The sequence below is a fragment of the Gavia stellata genome, chromosome 8, assembly GCF_030936135.1.
Source record: "Gavia stellata isolate bGavSte3 chromosome 8, bGavSte3.hap2, whole genome shotgun sequence".
Classification (NCBI taxonomy): Eukaryota; Metazoa; Chordata; class Aves; order Gaviiformes; family Gaviidae; genus Gavia; species Gavia stellata.
This window is the reverse complement of record NC_082601.1, coordinates 22,315,694-22,339,743: the sequence shown is the minus strand read 5'-3', so window position 1 is coordinate 22,339,743 and position 24,050 is coordinate 22,315,694. Positions and strand designations below refer to the sequence as shown.

General features: G+C 41.5%; 1 protein-coding gene across 1 annotated transcript in view; it reads left to right on the top strand.

The window, feature by feature from the left end:
- Positions 1–9,817: 9,817 nt before the first annotated feature.
- Positions 9,818–24,050, top strand: part of STK39 (serine/threonine kinase 39) — a 103,882-nt gene continuing 89,649 nt past the window's right edge. The window contains exon 1 of the mRNA XM_059820461.1: positions 9,818–9,953. Coding sequence (XP_059676444.1) covers positions 9,833–9,953 — 121 coding nt within the window. The 5' untranslated portion in view covers positions 9,818–9,832. The remainder of the gene's footprint in view (positions 9,954–24,050) is intronic.

Genomic DNA, 24,050 nt, shown 5'->3' with positions numbered 1-24,050 from the left:
GGCTGGAGATGACCTTATCTGTCATCTCTGGTATCTGTAATGACTTATTTAATTTTTGTCTTTTTTCAAAGAGGCATTAATTCCTAGGTACTCATCACCTTTGTTATTTGAGGTTTTCTATTTCTTTACAGGTTTGCACATTCCATCTTTTCTTCTGCATCCAGCTTCTTCCATTATTAGTATTCTAGTTTGGAGATTTCTATCAAAAATGTCTGCAGGTTACCAACAATGATTCATTGTTAGACCTGTTAAATTATACTTTGCACTATTAAATAACAGGATATGGCATCGATGAAACTGAATCTGACGCTGTTTCACTACAATCCCTTTCAGTTTGGATGGTATTACTTTAAAACGACTTTCAGCTATCTCACTGAATTAAGGGAAAAAGATGACCCACTTTATTGGGACCTGCTCAAACTTGTGCCATGTAAACTGCAACCTAGAATATTTATCTAGCTAAACAAGTCTGACTTTGTCAATCAGCTGCTTAACTGATATACTCCTTTCACATATCTGTTCCAGCAAATTGAGAATATCAAATTATATGTTTTTGCCATTGAGATAAACAAGTCTATGGAAGATTTTTCCCGTGCCCTTTTTGGTTTTTGTCACCAGGACATACTCTTTTGCCTCCACTGAAGTTGTGTCAGTGGCATATGACAAGCCTCCACAGTTAATCTGACATCACAGAAGCTACGATAAGGCCAATATAAAATTTTTCTAACTCTTTTGTTTGGTTTTTAAAACTACACATAGCCTATAATTTTTAATACATTTTTCTTTAACGTCTTAAAAGATCAGCACTCTGCTGTCTTTTAAAAAAAATTGACATAGGGGTGGGATCTTGCTCCTGAATCGGTAAGTGGAGCTGGGCACCTCCTGTCCCAACCTGTGCTAATGGCCTTAACTTTCCAGGCTCTGCTCTTCAGATATATTTTTGGCATTCACAGTCCATGTTTTGTTCAAGTCAATCACCTGTTTTTTGATCTAATCATTCTTATCTGGCTGCCTTTTGCTTTTGTGTGTTGCGCCAGGGCAGGTTCAGGCTGGATATTAGGAAAAATTTCTTCACTGCGAGAGTGGTGAAACACTGGAACAGGCTGCCCAGGGAAGTGGTGGAATCACCATCACTGGAGGTGTTCAAGGAACGTGTGGACGAGGCATTGTGGGACATGGTTTAATGGGCATGGTGGTGTTAGTTGATGGTTGGACTTGATGATCTTACAGGTCTTTTCCAACCTTAGTGATTCTGTGATTCTGTTCACTCACGGAAGCAAAAGCTTTCACGGCGTCTCTTTGGTTTCTGTATGTTAGGTATTGCCCTTGTTTGTGCTGCTGTTGTTAGAAGCACCTGCAGGTCTTCCTGGATTTTGAGGTCTGCCACCTTTCTCCCCTCAGGGCTGTGCTGGTTCTCAGTCGTGGAACATTGGGGTGTTTTCACCCCTCTGCAGATTTCTGCCTGGAGTGGACAACTTCAGTTGTCTCAGCATGTCAGCAGGCTAGCCAAGATTTTGGAATACTGAAAGACTGGGAATGAAGCTGTTGTTCACAGTTCAAGCCACAACTCAATCCACTGCAGGAAACCAGAGTAAGTTCCTAAAGGTGCACAGCTTAGACAGGTGGCATATTCCCTTATAGTTCCACTTCCCTTTGGTTAAAAGACATCGCGCTCATACATTTTAACTATATGCATAGCACATAGCTCAGGTCTTTGTAATATAACTTTGTAATAAACTTATTCTAAGTAAACAGTGTCTGCTGTGCATGATGTGTTAAAGAGTTTTTAGTTACTATAGGAAATGAGGTAATACTCCAAGAGGATTTTTTTCACTGACACTGCAGTTTCAGATGAAAGCTCTGTTTAAGTATCTTCCTGTTGTCTTTTGTGCTGTTGGATATTCAGTAGTCCCAGAGCTTCCAGCTGCCCATTCTTCCCATCAAATACTATTCTTGCCTTTTGATTGTTACCCAGCAATATTCACCCTGGGCCCTACACATCCCAGAGCAAGCTGTGCCTGCTCCCCTTGCTTGTAGCATCCTCTTCCCATACAGCTCTCTCTGGTGCCACTCAAAGATCACATCCGAGAACTGCACCACCTCAGCTGATGCTTTGTGTAAGTGGTATAACCTATATCCGTGAGTACTTTCATACCAGCACTATGCCACGTATTGGTGTAAGACAAAGCTGTGCCTGTGCTAGGACTTGTTTACCAACAGAGGAAAAACTGCATTTTACTGGCACCATTTCCAAATATGTTTCCCTGTATATTGGCAAAATTAGGCTTTTATTTTAGTGCAATAAGCACCCTTCCATAAGCATAGCAAACAGAACTAGTCAAAGTATGGTTTCTGCTGCTATAACTAGTTTTGTAGGTAAAATCATACTGGCCAGAGTACTGGGTTACAGCTCTGACTTTGATCACTGTATTTACTGAGGATGCATTACAGGCTGTAACAGCAAAACCTGCTTATACCAGGGTATCTGATTTTCACACACAGTTGATTCTACTATTTGTAATGATTGAAACAAAATTAGGAGTACTTTCTTGGCATGTTATACCTAGTGATATATACTAAATGTAGGGCTTTTATGGGTACAGCACCTGTGAATAATGATGTCTGCTGGGGGTGTTTTGTTTGTTTTAATGATACACCAGTAAAACTTAAAAATAGGTTGTGCCTAAACTGCCTAATTTCTGTTTCTTGTCTATTGAAAGCACAGCATTGATGAGTTTACGTTTCTGTCATTCATGGATAAATTAGATTTTTAAAGAAATCATAAAACCAATAAGGGCTGCATTAGAAAAGAATGTTCTTTATATCACTACATTTAAAGCCTCCTTTTCTTCAGTTACACAAATGGTGCGAGACCCAAAGCAATTGTTAAAGGTCTTTTAAAGAAAACTAAAATTTAAATATTTTAGTCAACAAATTTTTTTTAATACTGTGAACATTCAAGAAGATTATTACTGTACATTTTAGCTTTTCTTACAGATAGGAGAGAAAGGAATTAGAGTGTTTAGGAATTTTAAAGCACCTCATTGTTCTGAGGAAGAGAGATTTCTCTTTAGATTTGAGTTCTATTTTTAATGCCTTAACTGGCATTTTAGTCTTCCTAGAGTGGGGACTCCTCATTTGCTACCAGATTTTTGTTTCAGACATTATTCCATAGCTTGTCTTGGTACTAGGAAGCTTTGTGAGCTTTAATTGATAAATGTAAAAGGATGGCAACTTCTGACCTTTCCCCTTTGGGTAGATTGCCATATTTCAGCACTTTATTAGAGTAGAGGGAATTAGAGCAATAGGCAGTTTTCTGAATCCAAATCTGAAGCTATGCTGATGGTACTTTTGCTCTGTCCTGTGACTCTGGAAATTAATGGTGGGTACAGCAAGCACCCACTTGAGACTTCTTGATGCTAAGCCTGTGTTGCCAGGGCTCTGAACACGCAAACTGAATTTACAACCTCTTTCCCTACTCCTAGGGGTTTCGCCCTCTGTACTAAAGGCCAGCTTGGACATGGTACTGCTCTGTAACCTTGGATCAGGGTACTGTGAAAACAGCCAAGTTGCAAGAAAGGGCTATGAGAAGCCTCACCTGGGTCCTCTGCTGTGTTCAAGCTCAGGCCTTTGCCTGTGATCCTTGCCTGAGCCACGCTATAGCTATACTTGGTCCTTGCCTAAGCCTAGTATGCTGTAGTAGTGCCCAGTCTTGCACCCTGCTGATCCTGACCTTGCCTTGCTGACTGAACTTCCTAGCTGCAACTCGACCTGCCCTGTCCCTAACAGACTCGCCTGGTGGTCATCGGACTGTCACCGACCCTGGCTGCCATCCCTGCGCCTGCCCCCTCGCCTGGCCGGGGTCCTGCTGGACTGCCCCCTGCTCCGTGCAGCCACTGCCCCTGCTGCCTCCTTGGCACACGAGGCTCCGGGCTCGCCTGCCCTCGCAGAGCAGCCCAGCCCTTGCTGCTCCCTGACATAGCTTGCTCAAGCAGGAGCTCTTCATTGAACAGCGTTCTTCCTCAAGGATGACCTAGGTTGAGGAGCTCTGCCAGTCCTGCGAAAGCAGAGCAAGCTGCCCTGAGAGATAGGAGCCTGAGCTTTTTATAATGTTCAAGTTGGACTGGGAATCTTGTTGAATTACTTAAGGGAAAATTTAGCCAGCAGCTCTGGACAGTTTAATTTCTCATTTGCAAATCATAATGTTGGAAAGAAAGCATAAAATATGAGCAAGGTTTATTTTATTTTTAACTGCTATTTTGATTTCCCAGAAAGTGCTGCCCATCAGACCCCAGGTTTTCCATTGGAAATTTTAAATGTAATCACTAATTTTTAATGGTTGTGTTTCATAAACAGGCACACTTGGATGACAAAATTATTTCAGCTTACATCCCCAAAACTAAAAGGAAAACATTTTAAAGTGTTTCAATCCCAAGAACTCAAGCACTTTATAAACATTGCTGAATTGAAGTTTGTAGCTTTCCAGTAAAGTATGGACCATTCCTTCCCTGATCCTTTAAATAGAAAATGAGGAAAAGCTAGAGTGATTTACTCAAATGATGAATAGCCTTTCATGATTAAGATATTTGTTTTGGACTTAGTGTCATTTCATGACCATCTAACAAAGCTAAAACAGTACTCCTGCTTAAATAGTGGTGTATCCCATTCCCTGCTACTGGCCACATTTTCCTCATGTCTCTCCTGTTTATCCTCTGTATCACTTGTTTGGCTGCCCGGTGAACTAGCTAGTGTTTTCATCTGAACCAAACCAGGAATTAGCTGTCAGCCAGATTAGGTCCCTGATCTTGCTGAGAGACTGTGTGAAATCCCATTCTTGGAAAATATGTGTTATATTCCCAGTTTTGCTACAGACTTCTTGTATGACCTTTAGCAAATCCCTTAAGCTTTCTCTGTTTCCAGTTGAAATTGAGATAATTATATTCCCCAGCCTTTTGGTATGTGAAGATTAATTTATTAATATGCATGAGAAGTTCATATCCTACAGTGATGAAAGCCATGGAAGTTCCTAGATAAACTGTTTTATATGTTTGATTTTTATCCATTCACAGCTACAGAGAGTTCATTCCTGCTAAAAGCCTCAGTAAGCCAGACACCTCCACAACATCTTAATGATATTAAACTGGAGTTCAAAAGCAACAATAATTAATCTTTAGTCCATTGTCATCTTCATGGTGACTGTATCCTAAATTCATTCAAATCATCATAGCGGAAATTGTAATTCCTGCAGGTTCCAAAAGGCATTTGTTGCAAAAAGGCTACTGTTGCCAATACATGAATGGCTAGTGTGTAAATATTCTAAATGTATGCACAGTTCTGAATTTTGAATCTTTGAAGTGTATCATCATTGCTGTGCCATCATGATTTAGTTAATGAACCACTGGTGCTTATGGTGCTGGAATGAGCTAGTCATTTTTAAGCTGGTGATTTTGGCTGGTTTCGTAGCAACAGCAAGTTAACTGCAAAATGCGTTCTCATGGTCTCATCTGAAAAACTGGATGGGGAGGATGTGAAGACTTATCTACCTTAAGGGTGGTTCCTACCATGCAATGCTAGCCGTGACGTTGAGGAACAAGCTCTATCGAGACTGAGTCTGTGTCTGCTCTCCAGCTCCGCAGAGAAGCTCACATAGGCTCCATTATTCTTTTAAGTGATGTCTTCAATATGCCTGTCAATGCCCCTCACATTCAGAGTGGCTGAGACAAAGATGTGAGCATTTCCTGTATCTGTGGCCTGAAAAATAGGATGGTCAAACAAGAAAATACTTAAGAAAAAGGTTTGTTGCTCACATGAAAGAGAACAGTACTTCATTCTGTTTCTAATAGAAAGAGTCACTAATCACAGTGGCATGTATTGTGGCACTGACTGTACTTACCAGAAAGGCAATGGAAGTTTCTATTGCAAGGACCGGTAACAGATTGGGGTATGGCATATAAAGAAATAATTAAAAGGCCCATTTGACTATATAACAATAAACTATAGCTTAATGGTTACTGGTTCAACAATCATTAATATCCAGAACACAAAATCTTCCTGAGTTTAAGGAGTAAATTTGCTGACTGGAACAGCTTGCAAAGATTTACATGGAGGGGGGGAAGAAAAGAGACAAAGGTATCAAGGCCTTTAACCTAGGAAAAAAATAGAAGTGGTTTATTTTGTAAGGTCACTATGCTCTGATAGACATTAACTTCAGTGAGACTTAGTAAGAACACTGCTGACAGTGACTTCTGAATCAAATGTTTTCCAGTGTATTAAGTAAGATGCTTTTTGTAATGTGAATTGCCAAGAAGATTCTCATGTCTTCTTTGTGAGCAGAAACTAACCTAAGCGGCAAGCTTTGATGAAAGCAAGCATTCCAGTGACAATAATGGGCATGTTACCTATTTAACTATACATTCACTAGAAGAGAAAGGGAGGTTGAAAGCATTTAGTCCACTCCCATCAGCACCAGCTGCTGTTGTGTCAGCCTTCGTATCTCATAATGTCATTTAAAGCACAGCCAACCCTCACCACTACCAAATTAGAGGCTTTCAAACTTTATGTACATAATTGAAGAGAGCTGTGCTACACCATGTGATAGTCGTAGCTGCAATATTAGGCCATTTTTTGGGAGAGAGGATGGTTTTACTTCACTTGTTTCTCTGAGGTAGGAGGGATAGTAGAGAGAATATTTCCTTCTCACTCTGATTTAGTCTGTGCTAGGTTATATGGCTGTTTAGGTTGCATCTGCTGCCTTTCTACTCAGAAAAAAAGGAGTGGGTGGATGCTATCCCTTGTGCATGCTACTAGTGTATGCACCATTGCTTATGAACCCCAGGCCTCATGTTTGTCTTTGACTTTATATAGGTATGTTTGTGCTTAAAGCTAATTAATTGGTCTGAAATGTTATTGGCAGCACCAATGTTATTCTTGTCTAAATCCTTCAAATCTAGAAATGAAGTCCGAGTTATTTTGCGCTAAACTTTTTTTCTATCTGCAGGGGGTACTGCTGGGGACTATTGAAAGATCTGAGCATTGGCTTAACTCTTTTCCCATGGTGACCTACAGGGTTTTAAATATTGCCAGTTTTCATTGTAGCCTGGCTATGTAAAGCCTTTTTTCACTTTGGAATCAATCATTTGGTGACTGGACTCAGTGACCCAGACAACCTCTTGGAATCCTATGTCTCCAAGCACTAGGAAAGGCCAAACCATGTTCAGTCAGGACTGTTCTGAACTGTCTTCAATTCGGAGAACGGTGATTTCAAGTGAGCCCTAGCTCCTTCTCTGGAATCTCCAAAATCTGCAGATGGCTATTCTTTTTAGTGTCTGAAAAGTCTTGTGGAGGATCTACTACTGCCTGTAACGCTTCGAGCAGCAGAGCCTTCAGTACTGCAGGGCTCTTCTCCTATGTCTCCAGCAGGGGACCTGCTTTCCAAAGGCAGCTTGGCCTGCTGGCACCGATCAACGCTCCAAGGTCTTGCTGTTGCTTTCTCTTCTATTATCTTACCCGACTCTGAGGCTCCGGTATTTTTCTCGAGTTCTACCCTGAATGCATGGAACATTTCCCACAGGTCCCGCTCTTCATAAAATTGCTATCCTGGAAAGTTCTTCCTGTAAAAGCTGCTCACTTCAACAGATTGCAGACTGCAGGTACACTCTAGAAATTCCCAAAGTTGTAGGATTAGTGGGACAAATTGGGACAAAAATTACTGTAATGGTATCAGATGTAAACCAGCAGTTTAGATAGTGATATGGCAGGAGCATCACAGAAATTCATGGCTTGGGAACTCAAACTATCCCCTGCCACCACCCGCAACAACTGAGTACAGATGGACAAGTTGGCTGTTTTCCATCAATAGTGAGTAACCCATTTTTCTGTGCTGATTGATTTGGCCTGTGCTGTTGCTGTCTTACTATTTTTTTTTTCATGCTGTTGCTGGCAGAAAAGTCTTCTCTACTAACAAGTTTGTCTAGTCTTGGTGTTAAGCTTAATATTGAATGACAATTAAATACTTCCTCTTCCAAGTCTTGCTGACCTTTAGTTTTGTGGCAGATAATTTCTAATGTGTGTATATGAAAATATTTTAATCACCTAGGTTTTAAAAGCAAGACTGAAAGGAGTCATTAGTTTAGCACAAAAACATGCAATATGTTTTTCTACTACCAGGAGACTCTGTACTGGGCTTAACTGTTGCATGTGAGAAAATGCAAGTTCAGTGCACCAATGATTCCCTATTTCAAGTTGCTGATACACCTGATGAAATGTTAAGCAGTAGCGAGGAGTTTATTCGTCCTTCAGCTTTCTCAGAAACACAGCAAAACAAAAGTAACTTGCTTTCCTTTTTGGAATAACCTTCTATTAACCGAAAGTCTTCACTGACTAAGCTACACAAAAAAGTTTAATTAGTAAAAGGGGGTTATCCTGAGCTGAACTAGGACTGAATAAAGTATCTAACAGGTTGTGTTATGTGTATCTTTTTGACTTTGAATCACATTTCATCATACTTCGTAACAATTCCTGAGATTCAGTTCTGCTTTTAATTAATGCTGACTTTGAAAGCTTTCTGCTCATGTATTTTCATTATTAGTTCTAATTACCTTAAATTCCTGCTGTAGTAGGAAGTGAGATTTTAAAATCTATGGAAATATTTTCTTACCACGCTTCCTTAAATCCTAAAATACAAAGCATTCAAAGTAGGAGTAAGAGTATAGCCTGTACAAATAGCTATTTTCTAAATTATTTCATAGTAAGTAAAACCCTGCTGATATTATACAAACACTGACTACTAAGTGGAAAGAAAAAAGTAATTCTGTGCTAGTATTAACAGCAGAGTTTCATCTAACTACAGATTTTTTTCATCTCATCTTGTATAATGGGAAGCAGTAGAGAAGTTTAATTATGATTCTTGTTCTGAATATTTGTTTAAATCACTTGGTTCTAGTTAGCCAAGGGGAACATTTCTCAACGGTGCACAGTTCTTGGTGGCGTGAGCTGAGGCAGTGTCCGCAGTGAGGTGGCATGGTGAGGCTCTGCTACCCTCCCTGCAAAGGGCCACTCATGTCAAGTGGTGACTTAACCATTTTGCAGGACTGGAGCCCTCATCACTGATGAAAAGAAATGTGGCTGGGTTTTTTTTTTTCCCACATCCTCAAATTGAAATACAAGTAATCTTGCAGCAGCAGTGCTCTCAGCAGTAATACTTGCATGCTTGAGAGCTGTGCTCCAGAGAGGTCTGTGTGCTTATGTTACTGGCCTAACAGGTGCTTTCCAGCATCCCCGCCACGCGATGTGGCTTCCTTCAAGCCCAGTCCTGGCCCCCCTGCTCAGCCCCGGCGGGGTCCGGAGGGGTGCCCGGGGGTCTGCCGGCACGGCCGCGGCCTGTACACGCTCAGCCCGCCGGCGTTTACAGGACCCCGCAGTGCTTGCAGCCGCGGAGAGCCTCAGATGGAGCCGCGGAATGAGCGGGGAAGGAAGATGGCCGGAGCTGCAGGCAGCCGGCTGGCAGGTTACGACGCGCTCAGGGAGGCGGCGACCCCCCGGGGTTAGCGGGGCGCCTCCAGGGGAGAGCCCGCGCTTCCACCTCAGGCGGCGCCGCGCACCGGCACCGGCCGGGGGCCGCTGGACCCAACAGCCGCTCTCCCTCTCCCCTCAGCGGCGCGAGGCGAGCGGCCGGGGCCGGCGGCGGCGCCCGCCTCTGCCTCCTCCCCCTCGGTGCCCTGCCTCCTCCCTCCGCCGGGCGGCCGGCTGCGCGGGGAGGGAGCGCGGCCGAAAGGTGTTGGTGGAAGGGAAGTTTGAAGAAGGTCGTCGGGGGCCTGGGCGCTCCGACAGCATCATGGCGGAGCAGGGCGAGTCGCCAGTCCACGTTCAGCAGCCCCAGCCGGCGCCCGCGCCCGCCGCCCCGGCCGTCGGCTGGCCCATCTGCAGGGATGCCTACGAGCTGCAGGAGGTTATCGGTCAGTGGAGCGGGAGAGCGGGGAGGGCGGCTGGGGGTGCCGCGGGGCGGAGGAAGGCGATGCCGCGGCGGCCAGCCGGCCGGCTCCGGGCCTACCGGCGTTTATCCTCCCGCAGGCTGAGGCTCGCTCGCTGCGGCGGATGCGCCCGGCACTGCAGTGGCGCCGCCGCCGGCTGCTGCAAACTTTATCCGCCCGGCAGCGGGCGGGCGGCGCGGCCCCGGGGGGCGGCGGCTCCTTCTAGAACCCGCCGCGCCCCGCCCGGTGCGGCCCGGCCCGGCCCGGCCCGGCCCGGCGGAGGGTGCCGCCGCCCCGCTACCCTGCGGTGCATCGTCAGCCGCTGCACTGGCAGCCGCCGCCTGAGACCTGACCTGCTGGTTTGCACTGGGACCCCAGCAACTCCGCAAATGCGCTCTCTGTGCTTTGTGTGTGTCTGCCTGTGGATGTGCACATGTGCATGCATCCGCTTAGATTACTCTGCATTTTTCCGGTGGTTTCATGGGGGAGGTAGATCTCACCCCTAGGTCTGCTACTAACGTGGTGACTTCCTTTTAAATTTATTATTTCATACGTATGTTGAAACCCTTTCCTTTTCTCCCTCACTGTTTTAATCTTGTCCCCATCTTCCTGTGCCCCTCGGCCCAGTTCCCCGTGCCCATCGGTGGCACATAAGGCCAGCGGGGGATTACAGCTTCGTTTCACCCCAGCCAACCTGCTTTTGTCCTGGTCTGCCGTGTGAGGTTTCACCCGTCTGCCACCCCCCTCCCCGCGTCCCTGGAGGTAGGGGCTTTCTGGTAGTGCGCTTCAGCGCTTTGCTCACGTGTCCAGCTAATGCAGATCAGATGTGTTCAGTCTCCATCCCCTATATTTGGATTGGATTATTTTGAATTTTACTGTGTGAAAAGGTGGCTGTTGTTAACGGTGTGCGTGATGGAAAGTTTTTCGTCTCCTGACCTAGATGTTGCTTGTTGCTAATGAACTACTTCGGGAAAACTTGCTTTTCTTTGTATGTACCATTTTAAACCTCCAGCAAATACTGCAGATGGCAAAGGCCAGCTCTAAAACAGTAACTGCTATTCCTTACAAATGGGGCCACTTAAATGAAAAAAATCCAAGAGTCTTGCCTGCTGATGCTGTTGGTTATCTTCGGTATTACACACCAATTGCTAATTGTTGTCAGGCAGACAACCAGAACTACATGTTATTGATCTGGGTTGCAAGTTGTGTGTACTCAGCTTTGTCATTAAGCTTTTTGTTTTCCATAGGCAGAAACAAAATAGTTGAGAACAAGTACTTCTTAAAATGGGATGGCTTTCTGTTGACCCAGGTGGTGCCTTTGTGTTTCTGTTTGCATTTCCTAGGCTGTGAAAAGGGACTAAGGAGGGATGAGGGTTCAGGTGGTCAGGTCCCTGGAGGTGGCTGGCCTGGACCAGACTGATGCTCAGTGTCAAGCCAGTGCTGCCAGCGGAGGCCCCCCCACCGGCATGGGTTTACTGGCCAGAGGACTTTATCTTCACTCAGTCTGGGGAATGGATCTAAATTAGCCAAGTGGAAGCGATTCTACTAGCATAAGCTATATCTTTGCAGACGAGCAAATACCTCTTCTAAGGTAAAAAAGGCCTTGAACGTGTTGGATTAATCCTTGTCTAGGCTGTGACATGAGTCCTATGAGTTATTTAAATAGTAGTTATTTTCTGTTGCAGTACCTGTGGAATGGCTGGGTGAGAGTTTAATTTAGAAACTCCTTTTCACTTTCTCCTTTCCACTTAAAAGCTTGTATCTTTTGATATGTAAAATGTATCTCTAAATATTTATATATAAGCATACATCCATTGTACAGGTGGATCCTAAATCGGAGTAGCAAATATCTATTTGTAGAGACACTTTATTGCTAGTTACCTACTGGTGCAATTAAATGTTCATACTATTTCTTTAACTAAAGTGAATGCCTGGTGAGGAAATTAAGGTTAGGTTATATTGAATCCCATTCTTAGACACACTGAACTTGTCTGATTTCAGTTGAACTTCCACTAAGCTTAGGTTGCTTACGTGACTTTCTCTCAAACTCACCGAGATTTATTTTGTACCACTTAATTTAAAAATCTTGTGCTTAGTCAAGTACGTCTTTGTTCAGTAACACCTTGTATTTGTTGCCTTAACTTATAGGAGACCCGTTATGAGATTAAATTTAGTCTCAATACTATTAAAATTAATAAAGCAAACAAACACACCCCACTCCTGCAAAAAAAAAAATGCTTATAAATTCTATGCATTTGACCAAATGTGGACATAATTTTGGAGACGTTGGATGAATGTTGTTGCTTTTAATGAACCTAGTGAGGGACTCCTAAAGCATCTTTTTTATGCCTGAGGAAGGGGAGAATGATACAGTCTGAACTTGGTTCAGCAGCAATTTATATCCCTTTGCATCAGCCATGCCAGGGTTAATTGCATTGTGAACGTGAGTAGTTACCACTTGCTGAAATAGAGCCCTTCACCTCTGGAAAGCACTACATACCTCTCCCTGAGGAGCTGGGTAGTGCCTTCAGGGACAGGTTCAGTTACAACAGCCCTTTGCCAGTTAAATGAGAAAAATAACAACATATTGAAGCATCTTTGTGGGCTCTGCAGGAGGACAGGTACACAGGGTGAGGGTCACCAGGATGGTTTATCACAACACTTCCCAACAGAATAGGCTTTCTATCATATGATAACTAAAACACAGATGCAAAGTGACTTCAATGGCCTGTTTTAAGGGGCATTTAAGAGTTTTGGTGGTGATCATAAAATGAAAATCACTCTTAGTCATGTGGGCTGTCTCCATCCTGTGGATTTAACAGATTGGAGAAGTTCTGCTCTTTTTCTGTGTGAGAACATGAACTTTTCTTATTGCTCATCTGTGTCTAGCCAAATGCTATTTTGAAAAGCAAGGCCGCATGATATGGATTTCAAATGATACAGCTTTTTTTCCTTCTGTGTCCATGGCGTCCTTCGTGATAGCTGGGAGATTCAAGTGCCTGTTAAAGAGAAAATGCTGGCTATAAGGAGTGCTTCTTATGAGATGTTATTCCATGTTTGCTTTATTTTAAGGTGGCTAGCCAGTTCTTTGTAAACGCTTGATGTGCGGTTTCATGATACATTTAATCTGCTCTAACAGGCAGCTGTTGAAAGGATGGCATTGATCCGACGGAGAACTAGTTCTTCTGCTGGGTTAGTTTTCTGCTGCATCAGGTTCCCTGTTTGACTTGCTGCACGGCTGCGTGATTGATAGATCTGATGCAAGGAAGAGGCTCTTCCTATTAATGCCTGTATACAAATCTTTTCCGGAGCAGGAAGAAACCATTCTGATTGCTATCTGTAGATGTGGTAGGTTAGAAAGTTAAGAGAAGAGGAAATTCTTACATTAATTCAGATTGACAAAGGCTGTCCATACATGTACCCATTTGGAAGTTAGAAGGGGATTCCTAACTTAGGACAGGAGGATTCAAAGCAACCTTCTGTCAGGATTTACAGAGATAAGAATTGTAATTGCTATTAAGGGAGAACCAGATTTAATTTAGTGAAGACTTGGGAGATTCTTTCTATGATTTTAGTGCATTGAGTTAAAACGTGCCGTGGATTTTAATGTATGTTCTGGGGTTTTTTTGTAAGCTGGATATGACTTAGATTAAAAAAAAAAAAGCTAATAAAAGCAATACTGTGAGAGATGTTCTTGTTCAGTTTGGGTTTATAATGAAGTATTCTGAATAAAATAACTGAAACAGATTTTTCTGAATTTATGGCACTTATATATGCGAGGTTTTTTCCTCCTCAGAAGCAATAGAAATTTTCACAGAAGAAATGTTTAAATGATAATCAACATAAAACCCTGAAAATTAAATAGTGTTAAAATTGTATTTGTATCTTTCAAACTGTAATGAGCCCTATATCACATGGGTGAGACAAAGCAGCATTAAATGTAGGTTGTTTTTTGTTTGGGTTGTTTTTGTGTTTTGGTTTGGGTTTTGGGGTTTTTCTTGTTGTTTTGTTTTTAAAAAGGTTTCTTAAATTGATATGAACAAGTGGCTTTGTCTTGTTTTTGGAAAACCACATTGGAGTTGATGCTCTTCTGCTAGATGTAACTTAATGTTTGTCAGCCTGCGTTGATAATTGTGGAAGGAAGATTCTGTTACAGAGAAGCAGTGGATTATCTCATGATTAGGCTGGGTGCTAGCTTTTGTTATGAAATTATATTTTCATCTCTTGTGCTGCAACTGACTTGGAAAATTAATTTGGCTAGAAAACAGCCAGAATTAATTGGAAAATAAAGGGTTACTGCTACGTGATGGATTATCTGTTATTGGCTGCAACTCATTAAGAAAGTTACCTTATTTGAACTGAGGTTTTCATCTAGTTTCGCCTTTCTTACTTTGAGCAAAAAAAAGATATCTTGTGGTTTGTTGCCTCATAAGGCACAGTATTGCTAAGTCAAATGTGTTGGGATTTTGAGTAGAACAGGTTACCATTCGAGACTGTTCTGCTGATTTTATAGTTCTTGTTGTAAGCTGCCTGTGAGCCACCCTCATGTTAATGGCTCTGGGGTCTTTGTTGGTGTGTCTATGGAATGTTATTTACTTTTTTTTTACCTCCCCTGCTGCATGTGTATTGCTAATGGCTCTTTGTCTGACAGAGAATAGACTCTCCTACATTTGTTGCTATCAGAGATCTTTGACTCTGTAGAGAGGTCTCTGATTATGATGTGCAGGAACCGATGTTCAAGTCTGCAAGCATGGTGTGCGCTGTTTTGAAAAGCCTCTCTATAGTTAGAGGTAAAATTACAGTTCTGTGTTGTTCTGTCATTCACAGAATCACACAGAATCATTAAGGTTGGAAAAGACCTGCAATATCATCAAGTCCAACCATCAACCCAACACCACCATGCCCACTAAACCATGTCCCGCAATGCCACATCCACACGTTCCTTGAACACTTCCAGGGATGGTGACTCCACCCCTCCCTGGGCAGCCTGTTCCAATCAGACGCTTCTGTCTCATTTACACTTCCCAAAATTTCTTACCCCTGTGCTTAATGAGGATTTTTTTTTTTAGGGAAAAAAAACAGTGGAAGGGCTTTCTTTTGCAGTAGTTTTTATGTATATGCTGCAAATTAGATTGGACTGTGCTCAGTGAAATACCACACTGTAGCAAATAAAACTATGGTAAACTTTGATATTTGCTCTTGCAGAGATTTATTTCCAAACCCCCTCTAATTCTTGCATAAGAAGCTGCATAATTTGATAAGCAATACTTAACATTGCCTAAGTTCTTTATACTAAAACTTTCTGTAAAAAGAAAGATGTGCCTACCTTAATTCTGCTCCAAAGCAAATTCTATTCCTTATCAATCTTAAAAGTTACCACAGCAGCCTAAGCATATTGTACATGCACATATTAAATACAGACTTCATAACATTAATCATAACTTAATACATCTGTACCCTGACAGGAAGAATTTATTATTTTGTAAGTTAAAATTTTACATTTGGGGAAATAACTGGTCAAGATTTTCTGTCAGCTAATAACCGTTTGAAGAAACTGTAGAAATATTAAATCCCTGTTTAGTATTTTTATAAGGAGTGGTTTTTAATTCAGTTGTCAGAGTAAAGATGGTCACGGTGCAATTTAAAAATAACTTGTAGAACACTCACAGTGCTGTGCTGCTAATGAGGCTGTGCAAAGCTCATAGTTGTTAATTATTCGCCTTGTCTCCACATGATAGTAATAGTGTTGGGGAAGGGAGCTCTGTCTTGGCTTTTTTGAATGAAAATGAACTTTCTGCGTTAGAAATACCCAGATTGGAGACAAGACTGTAGTTTTCATTGCTTCAAAGAGGCTAGGCTTTGTAAGTGATTCAATGATCAAACTTTGTTATATAATTTAGTGACTTCTTAAAATATTTTAACTCATGCAATTGGAATTCAGACTTGTCAGGAAGAAGATTAATTATATTTTACAAGAACCTGAATGGTGTGAAAATAAAGAAAATTATGTGTAACTTGCTTTGGGTTTGTCGTGATTGCAAATAACCAGCAAGTAAAGCTTGTTTTAAAGTTAATTTGTTAACTGGAAGGGTAAAGGAGCACATAATCAACACATCAAGCAGTTGACTGGTGCTATGTAATGATAATTTACAGAAAGTATGCTATACTTTGCGGCTCTTGGAATCTGCCTACCTCCGTTATGCTTGGCCTTCCTGTCCCTATTCTTTCTCTCTCCCCCCGTCCAAGTTCCTTCTACAGATAAGGTCCAAAACCTCTGAAACCTGGAAAGTCCTGGCTCCACAGGAGTTGCTTGAGTGCTAAACAGGAGCAGTTCTGTTGCTGAGCATGTGGAAATTTGAAGGGATTGCATGATTTTGATTCTCACTAAGCCTTACAACAGCAAGGCTTTGCATCTTCAGAGTGGGACCACTGCTGGTGACCAGCCTTGTAAGGGTACTTTGATAGCAGGGGCCGAGTTCAGACCTGGGAGAGCAATTTTAGGTTGGGTCATGTGTTGCTCTGAAACAACATTAGAACTGTTTTACTTTTTGTTTCTTTCAGTGAAGGATCACTTTCCCTTAGGTTGGAGACCAGTTGTTTTTTTGCAGACTCTGCTTGTCAAATGGAGCTTCTCTTTGTTAAATGGAAACAAAACCACTTCTGTTCTGATTGGCTTGAGGGCCAAAACCAGTGAGCTCTCCATACAAAGGAGATGTGGGTGGCTGACATAGTGGCTACATGTGAAGGCCATGTTTCATTTTTCTGTGACCCTTTTGGTTCTCTCTCTCTTCCCCCTTCCTCTCTCCCAAAATAAGTTAGAACTATAAGGCAGCAGTAGATAGAAGCTGGTTTTATTTCCAGTAATAATAGCAATTCTTGGCGTTTAAAGAATGGATCTTAAAAATCAAGTTAAGTTAGTTACTCTCGTTAACTTCTTGGGTTTGCTGAAGTCACTGGGATACTGCTGAGCAGCAGCAGCAGAGGAGCAATCTGCATTCAGAACTTGGAAGATAAATATGTCACTAGGAAATTCACTGGTGCCCAAAATTAAAAGTGAGATTCCCCCCCCCCCCCCCCCCAAAGGAAATCACACTTGACAGAAGTTGATACTGCTTACCCTGTGTAAATAAATAATTAGCTTTTTTAAATTAGTGGATTTTAACTTTTTTCTGCCTTTTGCAGCACAGCCTTGCTGGTAGGATGAAATCCTGACAGCTCTGTTGGATTTCATCATTCCTTGCTAAGTTTGAAGGTCTTTGGGTGTGCATAAGGGTCGCCTGGTTGAAGCTTGTGGGTGTAAGAACATTATCATCCAGCAGTGGCAGAATGAAGCAATGCTGGTATGAAATCCTTGAGAGAAGAATTTGCTTTAAAACTTTTCTTTAAAACTTTTCTTTTTCCTTCTTGTATCAGTCTGTATGCACCGTACTGGGTTCTGTGTGGTTATGCAATCAACTCTGTAATTGAAGCAACCAGTACATGTTGAATACTTTTGTGTTTTGACTTCTTTTGTGGGGTTTGGTTGCTGTCCTCCTCCCTTGCCTACCCTAGGGTTGTGTGGTGGTGGTGCAGCTCTTCCTTCGCTCTGCCACCTGCTTCCAGCTGCACAGTGCTTCTGGCTGCAGACCATACTGTGGTATTTAACATGTGCCTAGTGGGCTAGGAGCGATAGACTAAAAAGATGTGTGAAAGCCCCCCCCCCCCCGCCCCCCCCGCCTTGTGACAGAAAATGTAGTAATGAGAAAAACCAGGGATAGTATACAGGGAGAAACAAGCAATCACACGGTACCTGACAGTGCAGGAGGAACCTAGTTTCTCCTGAAACTGCTGTCAAGTCAGAGTTACTTTATGAGAGTTGGTTGCCTTTCAGGAGAGAATAGACAGTTGGGGGATGGCAGTAAAGGGGAAGAAGCTTAATCTTCCTGGCATTTAAGTAGACTTCAGTTGACTGGTGACTGTTTTGTAGAAAGTTGCCATGGCAGCGGTGAGACGCTGACAATGCTGATGAAGGTGGTGGGTTTTTAAAGAGTCACTCTGGACAATTGTCAGGATTTTCCAGGGTTGCTGTTTGTGACAGTCCTGCAGCTTGCTCCCAAGAGAAGCTCAGTGAAAAGTTTGAACAGTGTTGTTCGTTCGTTAGCTGAAGTATTAAGTTTGTGGCATTGGTGGAGTTAATATTTCCAGTCCTTTGTCCCTAGGTATTTGACTAGGTATGTGACTTTACCCAACAGTTTGGTGAAACCCCAGTGTGATAAATTAGCTGTCTCCACTAATCCTTTGTTTTTATGATTAACAATTTCTGAATTGTTTTATTAGCCTAATTATTCCTGTGGATGTCTAGCTGCCTCTGAGGTCTTCTGATCAGAAGTAAAATGTAGGTGAAACTTGAGGGTGTCCTATAAGGCTGATGTAATGATTATATTACATAGCTTTTAAGCTGTGCTCTGCTAATGCACTTAGAGAAATGAGGACTAGAAGCAGACTAAAAATTGGAAGGTTTTCTGTGTTCCTAGTCATGCTTTCAGAAGTAGTGATCTCGAAGGCCAAAATCAATGTTGAGTGTCTGAGTGTTTTCTTAATAGGAACAGATTATTTTTACAGCTATAAGCAAACTATGTGCCAAGTATACCTGCTTCAGGGTAGTAGTACAAAAATAGTTAATTTAACTGACCAGAAAAATGTTATGTATTTACTTGATGATCATGGTTTCTGTCCTGTAGGAGTCATATGGACAAGAGCATAAGCTTGAATATTGCTTTAGACTTCTGAGAAGAAACATATTCAGATTGAGAAGGATCACAATTCAGTTATAAAGTTGCTTTTCCCTTCTTACTTCTTTGATTTGAAGACATTTTATTACAGGGACTGAATTTAAACTTATAATTTATTCCTTTTAGTGTCTTCTGCTTCCAACCTCTGAGCCACTTCAGACTAATAATAGGAACTTCATTAGAATTAGATTAGAATCACCTGATGAAAATTTAATGGTATCATATAATTTGTCCAGCTCTTCCATTGTTTCATGAGAAGCAAGATGAGAAATAGGTAAGTTTTTTGCTTGTAGTGAGTGGCCAGGATGGACTTAAATTCTAGCAGGCATGTTCTGTTGTGGTGAACTAGCTGAAGGTGCTTTGTGACTCAACATTGCAGTATTAATTAGAGATCTTCATGACAGTGCAGTAGGAATACTGCCTTTGTTTTGGTAGATTGCTGTCCTTCATTCTCGGAAGAGAATGATGCCCTATGTGGTGACATCCGGTAGACTTGGAGGATATTGCATTCATGGTAATAGAATTGTTCCAAGTGTTTACTTTCAAACTAAATGAGAAACAATAAAATATGTCAACTAAATCAACACCAGCATTTGTTTATAGTGCTACTTCAGAAATTAACAGTAATTCTCTTTTAATAGCTTTTTTCTAGGCAGGAAATCTGGCTCAGCATAGAAAATCTTCAATTAATCCTGCTTGTATAAGGTGAAGTGGAGTTAAGCAGAGTTCTGTGGAGTTCAGATGATACCCTGGTAAGGTAACTTTTGGTCCCACAGTGAATACCAGTTAGCAAGTTCTCGCGTAGTTATACAGAGCTATTTCTAGCGTGAGTTTTGCCTTCCAGATGTCAGAATTTGTATACATATTGAATAATGGTTTCTGTATTGATGATGAAACAACAGGGAGAGTGAAATGATCACAATCCATGTTTATTTTCTGAAAATATTTTAACTAAAAATCAGATCTTGCAGTTTATCTTACGGGGAAAAGTATTTGACCATATAACATAATAGAGTATTTACAGATTGTAGTAGAACATATGATAGGAAAGGTGTTTTGTTTTTATTTCGTATTTTATTAGGAAGAACTGATTCTGTATTAAAGAGTGCTGGAGAAAGAAGTTTCCTTACATCTGTGAACTTTGAAGGAAAAGCTTTATTTCTGAGGCAGCATCATGCACCTATATTTGGTATGATAAGATGACATTGCTGTTGTAGAGTATGATTTAAATTAACTGCTAGGTTAACTTTTTTCTTCTTTAATACAAAAAGGTAATTTATTTTGAATTTTTTTTTCCTTATAGATCTTTGTTGTGTAGACAGTTGTAGCTCAAAATACCTGTTTCTTCCAGATATGTTATTCAGAATATGTGGCTCTAGGACTTTTCTTTGTGGTATTCTGAAAACTCACAGCTGAATGAGGTTTGGACAGGCAGGTAAGAAGGAGATGGGAAACAGTAGAAACCTTAGCTCTGCTGGTCGTGTCTCAGCTTGGACAAACTAAACCTGTTCAGGATTTTCCTCAGCTTTGTACTTGAGGCGTAAACCTGCAAAACTTCATCATGTCCCTGGCCACAGAGATGATTAAGGGACTGGAGCATCTTTCATTTGAGGCTGAGAGCTGGGACTATGCAGTCTGAAGAAAAGAAGGCTCAGGGGGATCTTAGCAATACGTATAAATACATGATGGGAGGGAATGAAGAAGAGGGAGCCAGACTCTTCTCAGTAGTGCCCACTGACAGGACAAGAGGCAGTAGACACAAATTAAAAATGATGATTCTCAATCTCAACTTAAGAAAACTTTTACTGTGAGGGTACTACAACAGGTTGCCTGGGGAGGTTGTGGAGTCTCCATCTGTGGAGATACTCAAAACCTGGCTGGGCAACCTGCTATAGCTGACCCTGTTGGAGCAGGGAGATTGGACTAGATGATCTCTAGATCAACCTAAATGATTCTATGATTCCATGGTTTTAAACAATTTTTGGTGGTTTTGGTACAACTGTAAGAAAAAAAAAATCATCCAAATAAGGAGGTTTACATTTACGTTATTACCTGAAAATCTGACCTATGTTGTGAGGATGTACGACAGACAAAATCCATTTTAGTGATGGTGGATAGTGGATTAATTCACCTCAAGTACAGTATATCCACATTTCTCCTTATCACACGATGGCCCCAGTGTGATTGTACAAGAGGAGCTGACTCCTGCCTGCGGTGTGCCAGCTGGGTGGCTGTGCTGCACAGCTGTGCTGCTGACCATGCTGCAAGAGCAGCGGAAGCGTGGGTGAAAAAACCTACTGCAAGTTCTTTGGCTGCTACTTTCTGTTTCTTCTGCCCTAACAAATTTGCAGTGTGAGTGAAGTTGGATTCTTTTGTGTTTTACAGGAAGCCTGTGCAGATCTAATTACAAAACTAACGCTATCCGGAGAAGGGCTCAGATGCTTCAGAGCTTTTCTTCCTCCTCTTCTGTCTTGTGAGCTAGTTTAACAGATAATAATACGTCTTACATATGTGCCATTGTTACCTGTGGCTCAGTTCTTTGTTTTGGTCTTCTCAAGAGTCCTTTCAGAGAACCTTTAAAGTTGATTCACGCTCCTGCCAGCATATTCTTTTACATGATCTAACCTAATGACAACCTAACAGAGTAGATCTTCCCTTCTTTCCCCCAGGTGCTGGGCTCAAATGGTTTTATTTATTTAGTCAATTATTTTTCATCACACCCAAAGAAAAGTATTCCTTTAAATCTCTTTAAGTAACAGGCTGTTATGTGTAATGGTACTCATTGTTCAATGGCACATGTATCTTCTAGACCATAAGTTTGGTGAATTCTCAAGTTACCTTTATATATTGATATGAAAGTGGGAGGCATTTTAGGCATTCGTTAGGTGAGTACAGCTAAGCAACCTCTTTGCTCCCTAACCTGATACATGCTATTTCTTGGTAGCATTGAATTCCCAATTCCTGTTCCGCAACTTTTGTATATTAGAGTAAAATTAATATTGAAACAAAGTATAGTTCATTTTACTCTTACGCATAATGCCTTGTTTCACTTTTTTCTTTTTAATAATGGCAGCTCATATGGAGGGTAACATGATCGAGAGATCATTCCAGGTATAGAACTTGACTTTTCACTGCTAAGTTCAGTTTCATTAAGCTCTTAAAATGCAGTGCTTTATATTACTTCATAATCACAACCTTGGGAAAATGATAGTGAAGGGATTATAAGTGGACTAGGTATATAAAGTGGTTATAAGATACCCCAAGCAGACCTGAAAGCCATGGGACTTGTGAGGGAAATGTAAGTTCTGCAAACTGGAACAGAGATACTTTCTTTGCATTTCACGTTTGATGCCCATTCAAATTGATATATTGTAGGTTTTAAGTAGCATATTTTATGAGAGATTGGATGTGTTTTGGGGTCAGAACTGAATGTTTTTAGCTTGTTTACTTGTTTGTTTTAGGTTCAGCTGTATTTATTAAGTTGATTCTGTGTGTTGGTTGTTTCCCCATACCCTTCTCTTTTAGCACACGTGAGCAGGATAATTTTGTGGTGTGTGAGAAGTAAGTTCTGCACCAGAGAATAACATCTGTTTACTCCCAAGAATCTGTTAATCAAGCTTACAAGTAGTCACCCGATACTAAGAGGACAGGCAGGTTCCTTTAGGGATCCTTGGCAGAATGATGATGGCACTAAAACGTAGTTACAAGTTACATAATATCTTATCAAGGTATTATGATTAGTATAGCACAGAACTTATGATTAGAATGGCACAGGATTTCTACAAGCAGAATCAGTATAATACAATTTATAAGTAGTGTAATACGGAATTTATAATATGACTTAACTTACGATTTCTAATCACCTAAGTAATACAAAGTTTATAATATAACTTACTATTTCTAATCACCTGAACCCTCTGCAGATTGGATCAAATCTTAGTACATGGTTTGCTGTATCAGTATAACAATCATAATCTAGACTCGAAAATCATATGAAAGCATATGAGTTACTCAGTCCTCAGAGGAAGCAGATGACGGTGGAGGCATCTCTGGCCACTGCGAGTCACATGTCTCACTGTCCAGCAGCAGCTCCGGTGCAGGTTCCCCACTTAGGACTTGTAACTGCTTGATTTTTATGGACAGTGCTCTGTGTGCTCTTACGCTTCCCTGTTCTGTGACGGAGTCATCACCACCACCAGGTTGGCCAGGTGCCTGGGACCTTCAAGGCTGGTAAGGAAGGGAGTGATTGGCCTGACGCCCAGGAATCTTGAGGCCAGTAGGGAGGGGAAGAAGAAATCTGTTTGGTTTGTCTATCTTGGTTCACAGGACCTTCAGGGCCTGATAATGAGAGGAAGGGGAATGAATATGTGACCCACTCAGTCACAGAAAATGGCTGCTTGCCTTATAAAATGGTGTTAGTTATGCTAACCGCATTACCAGGGGTCAGGAGCAGGGGGTACTAGTCACAGCAGTCTCATCCTGACACCTCCATAAGGCAAATTCCAGTTCTGATGACTGCAAATTCTGAAATAGTGGTGGTTGTGGATTTTTTTTATACACACTTTTTCCATTTATAAATAACGCTGCTTATGAAGATATTTGAGATTTGGAGCAGAAGAAAAGGAATTTGATCTTGGGTAGTGTTTATAATACAGGGTTTGCCTAGGCAGTCTAATTTGGGTTGCTATAGTTCCCTTTCAACTTCTTTATTTAGACAACTCATCCATTTTAAATGACAAGTCAGGGAGAAGATAACACCTGCTGAAAGTGGACTGCTTTTGTTTAGGTTTTCCTTACCTGCTGTGGTGCTGACATTTCCTTGGTGTGGATTGCTAATGAATGGGAAGATGCTCTCATACCAGATCTGCAAATGTACCAGGCTCCATGTGAGCTCCACAACTGGCATGTAAGAGCACTCAAAGCTATGGAGTACCTAGTTAAAAGATAATTTTGCTGATGACACATGCAGATGGGCATTAAACTACCTGGATGTTTGGCATCACTCCACTTTCTTTTGCAACGCATCTACACCTTTCTTTCAGTGTCAAGTACCATGGTGTGTTTGGAGTATGTGCAGCTTCCTATTCAGGATGGCATTCCTAGACAGGCAAAAGGAGAAGCATTGTGGTTACTGTCTGTTTCTGATGCACTTCTAAAAGTTGATCCTCAACTTCCTTAGCACCTTATCTTACCCAAAAGACTTGAATTTCTTTGTAGATACTCTCTTAAAAAAAGAGCAGGAACATGTTTTTGTCATGTGCCTTATCTTATTTTTGTGATTGATAGGGCTAAAAGTTTTCCAGTGTTGAAA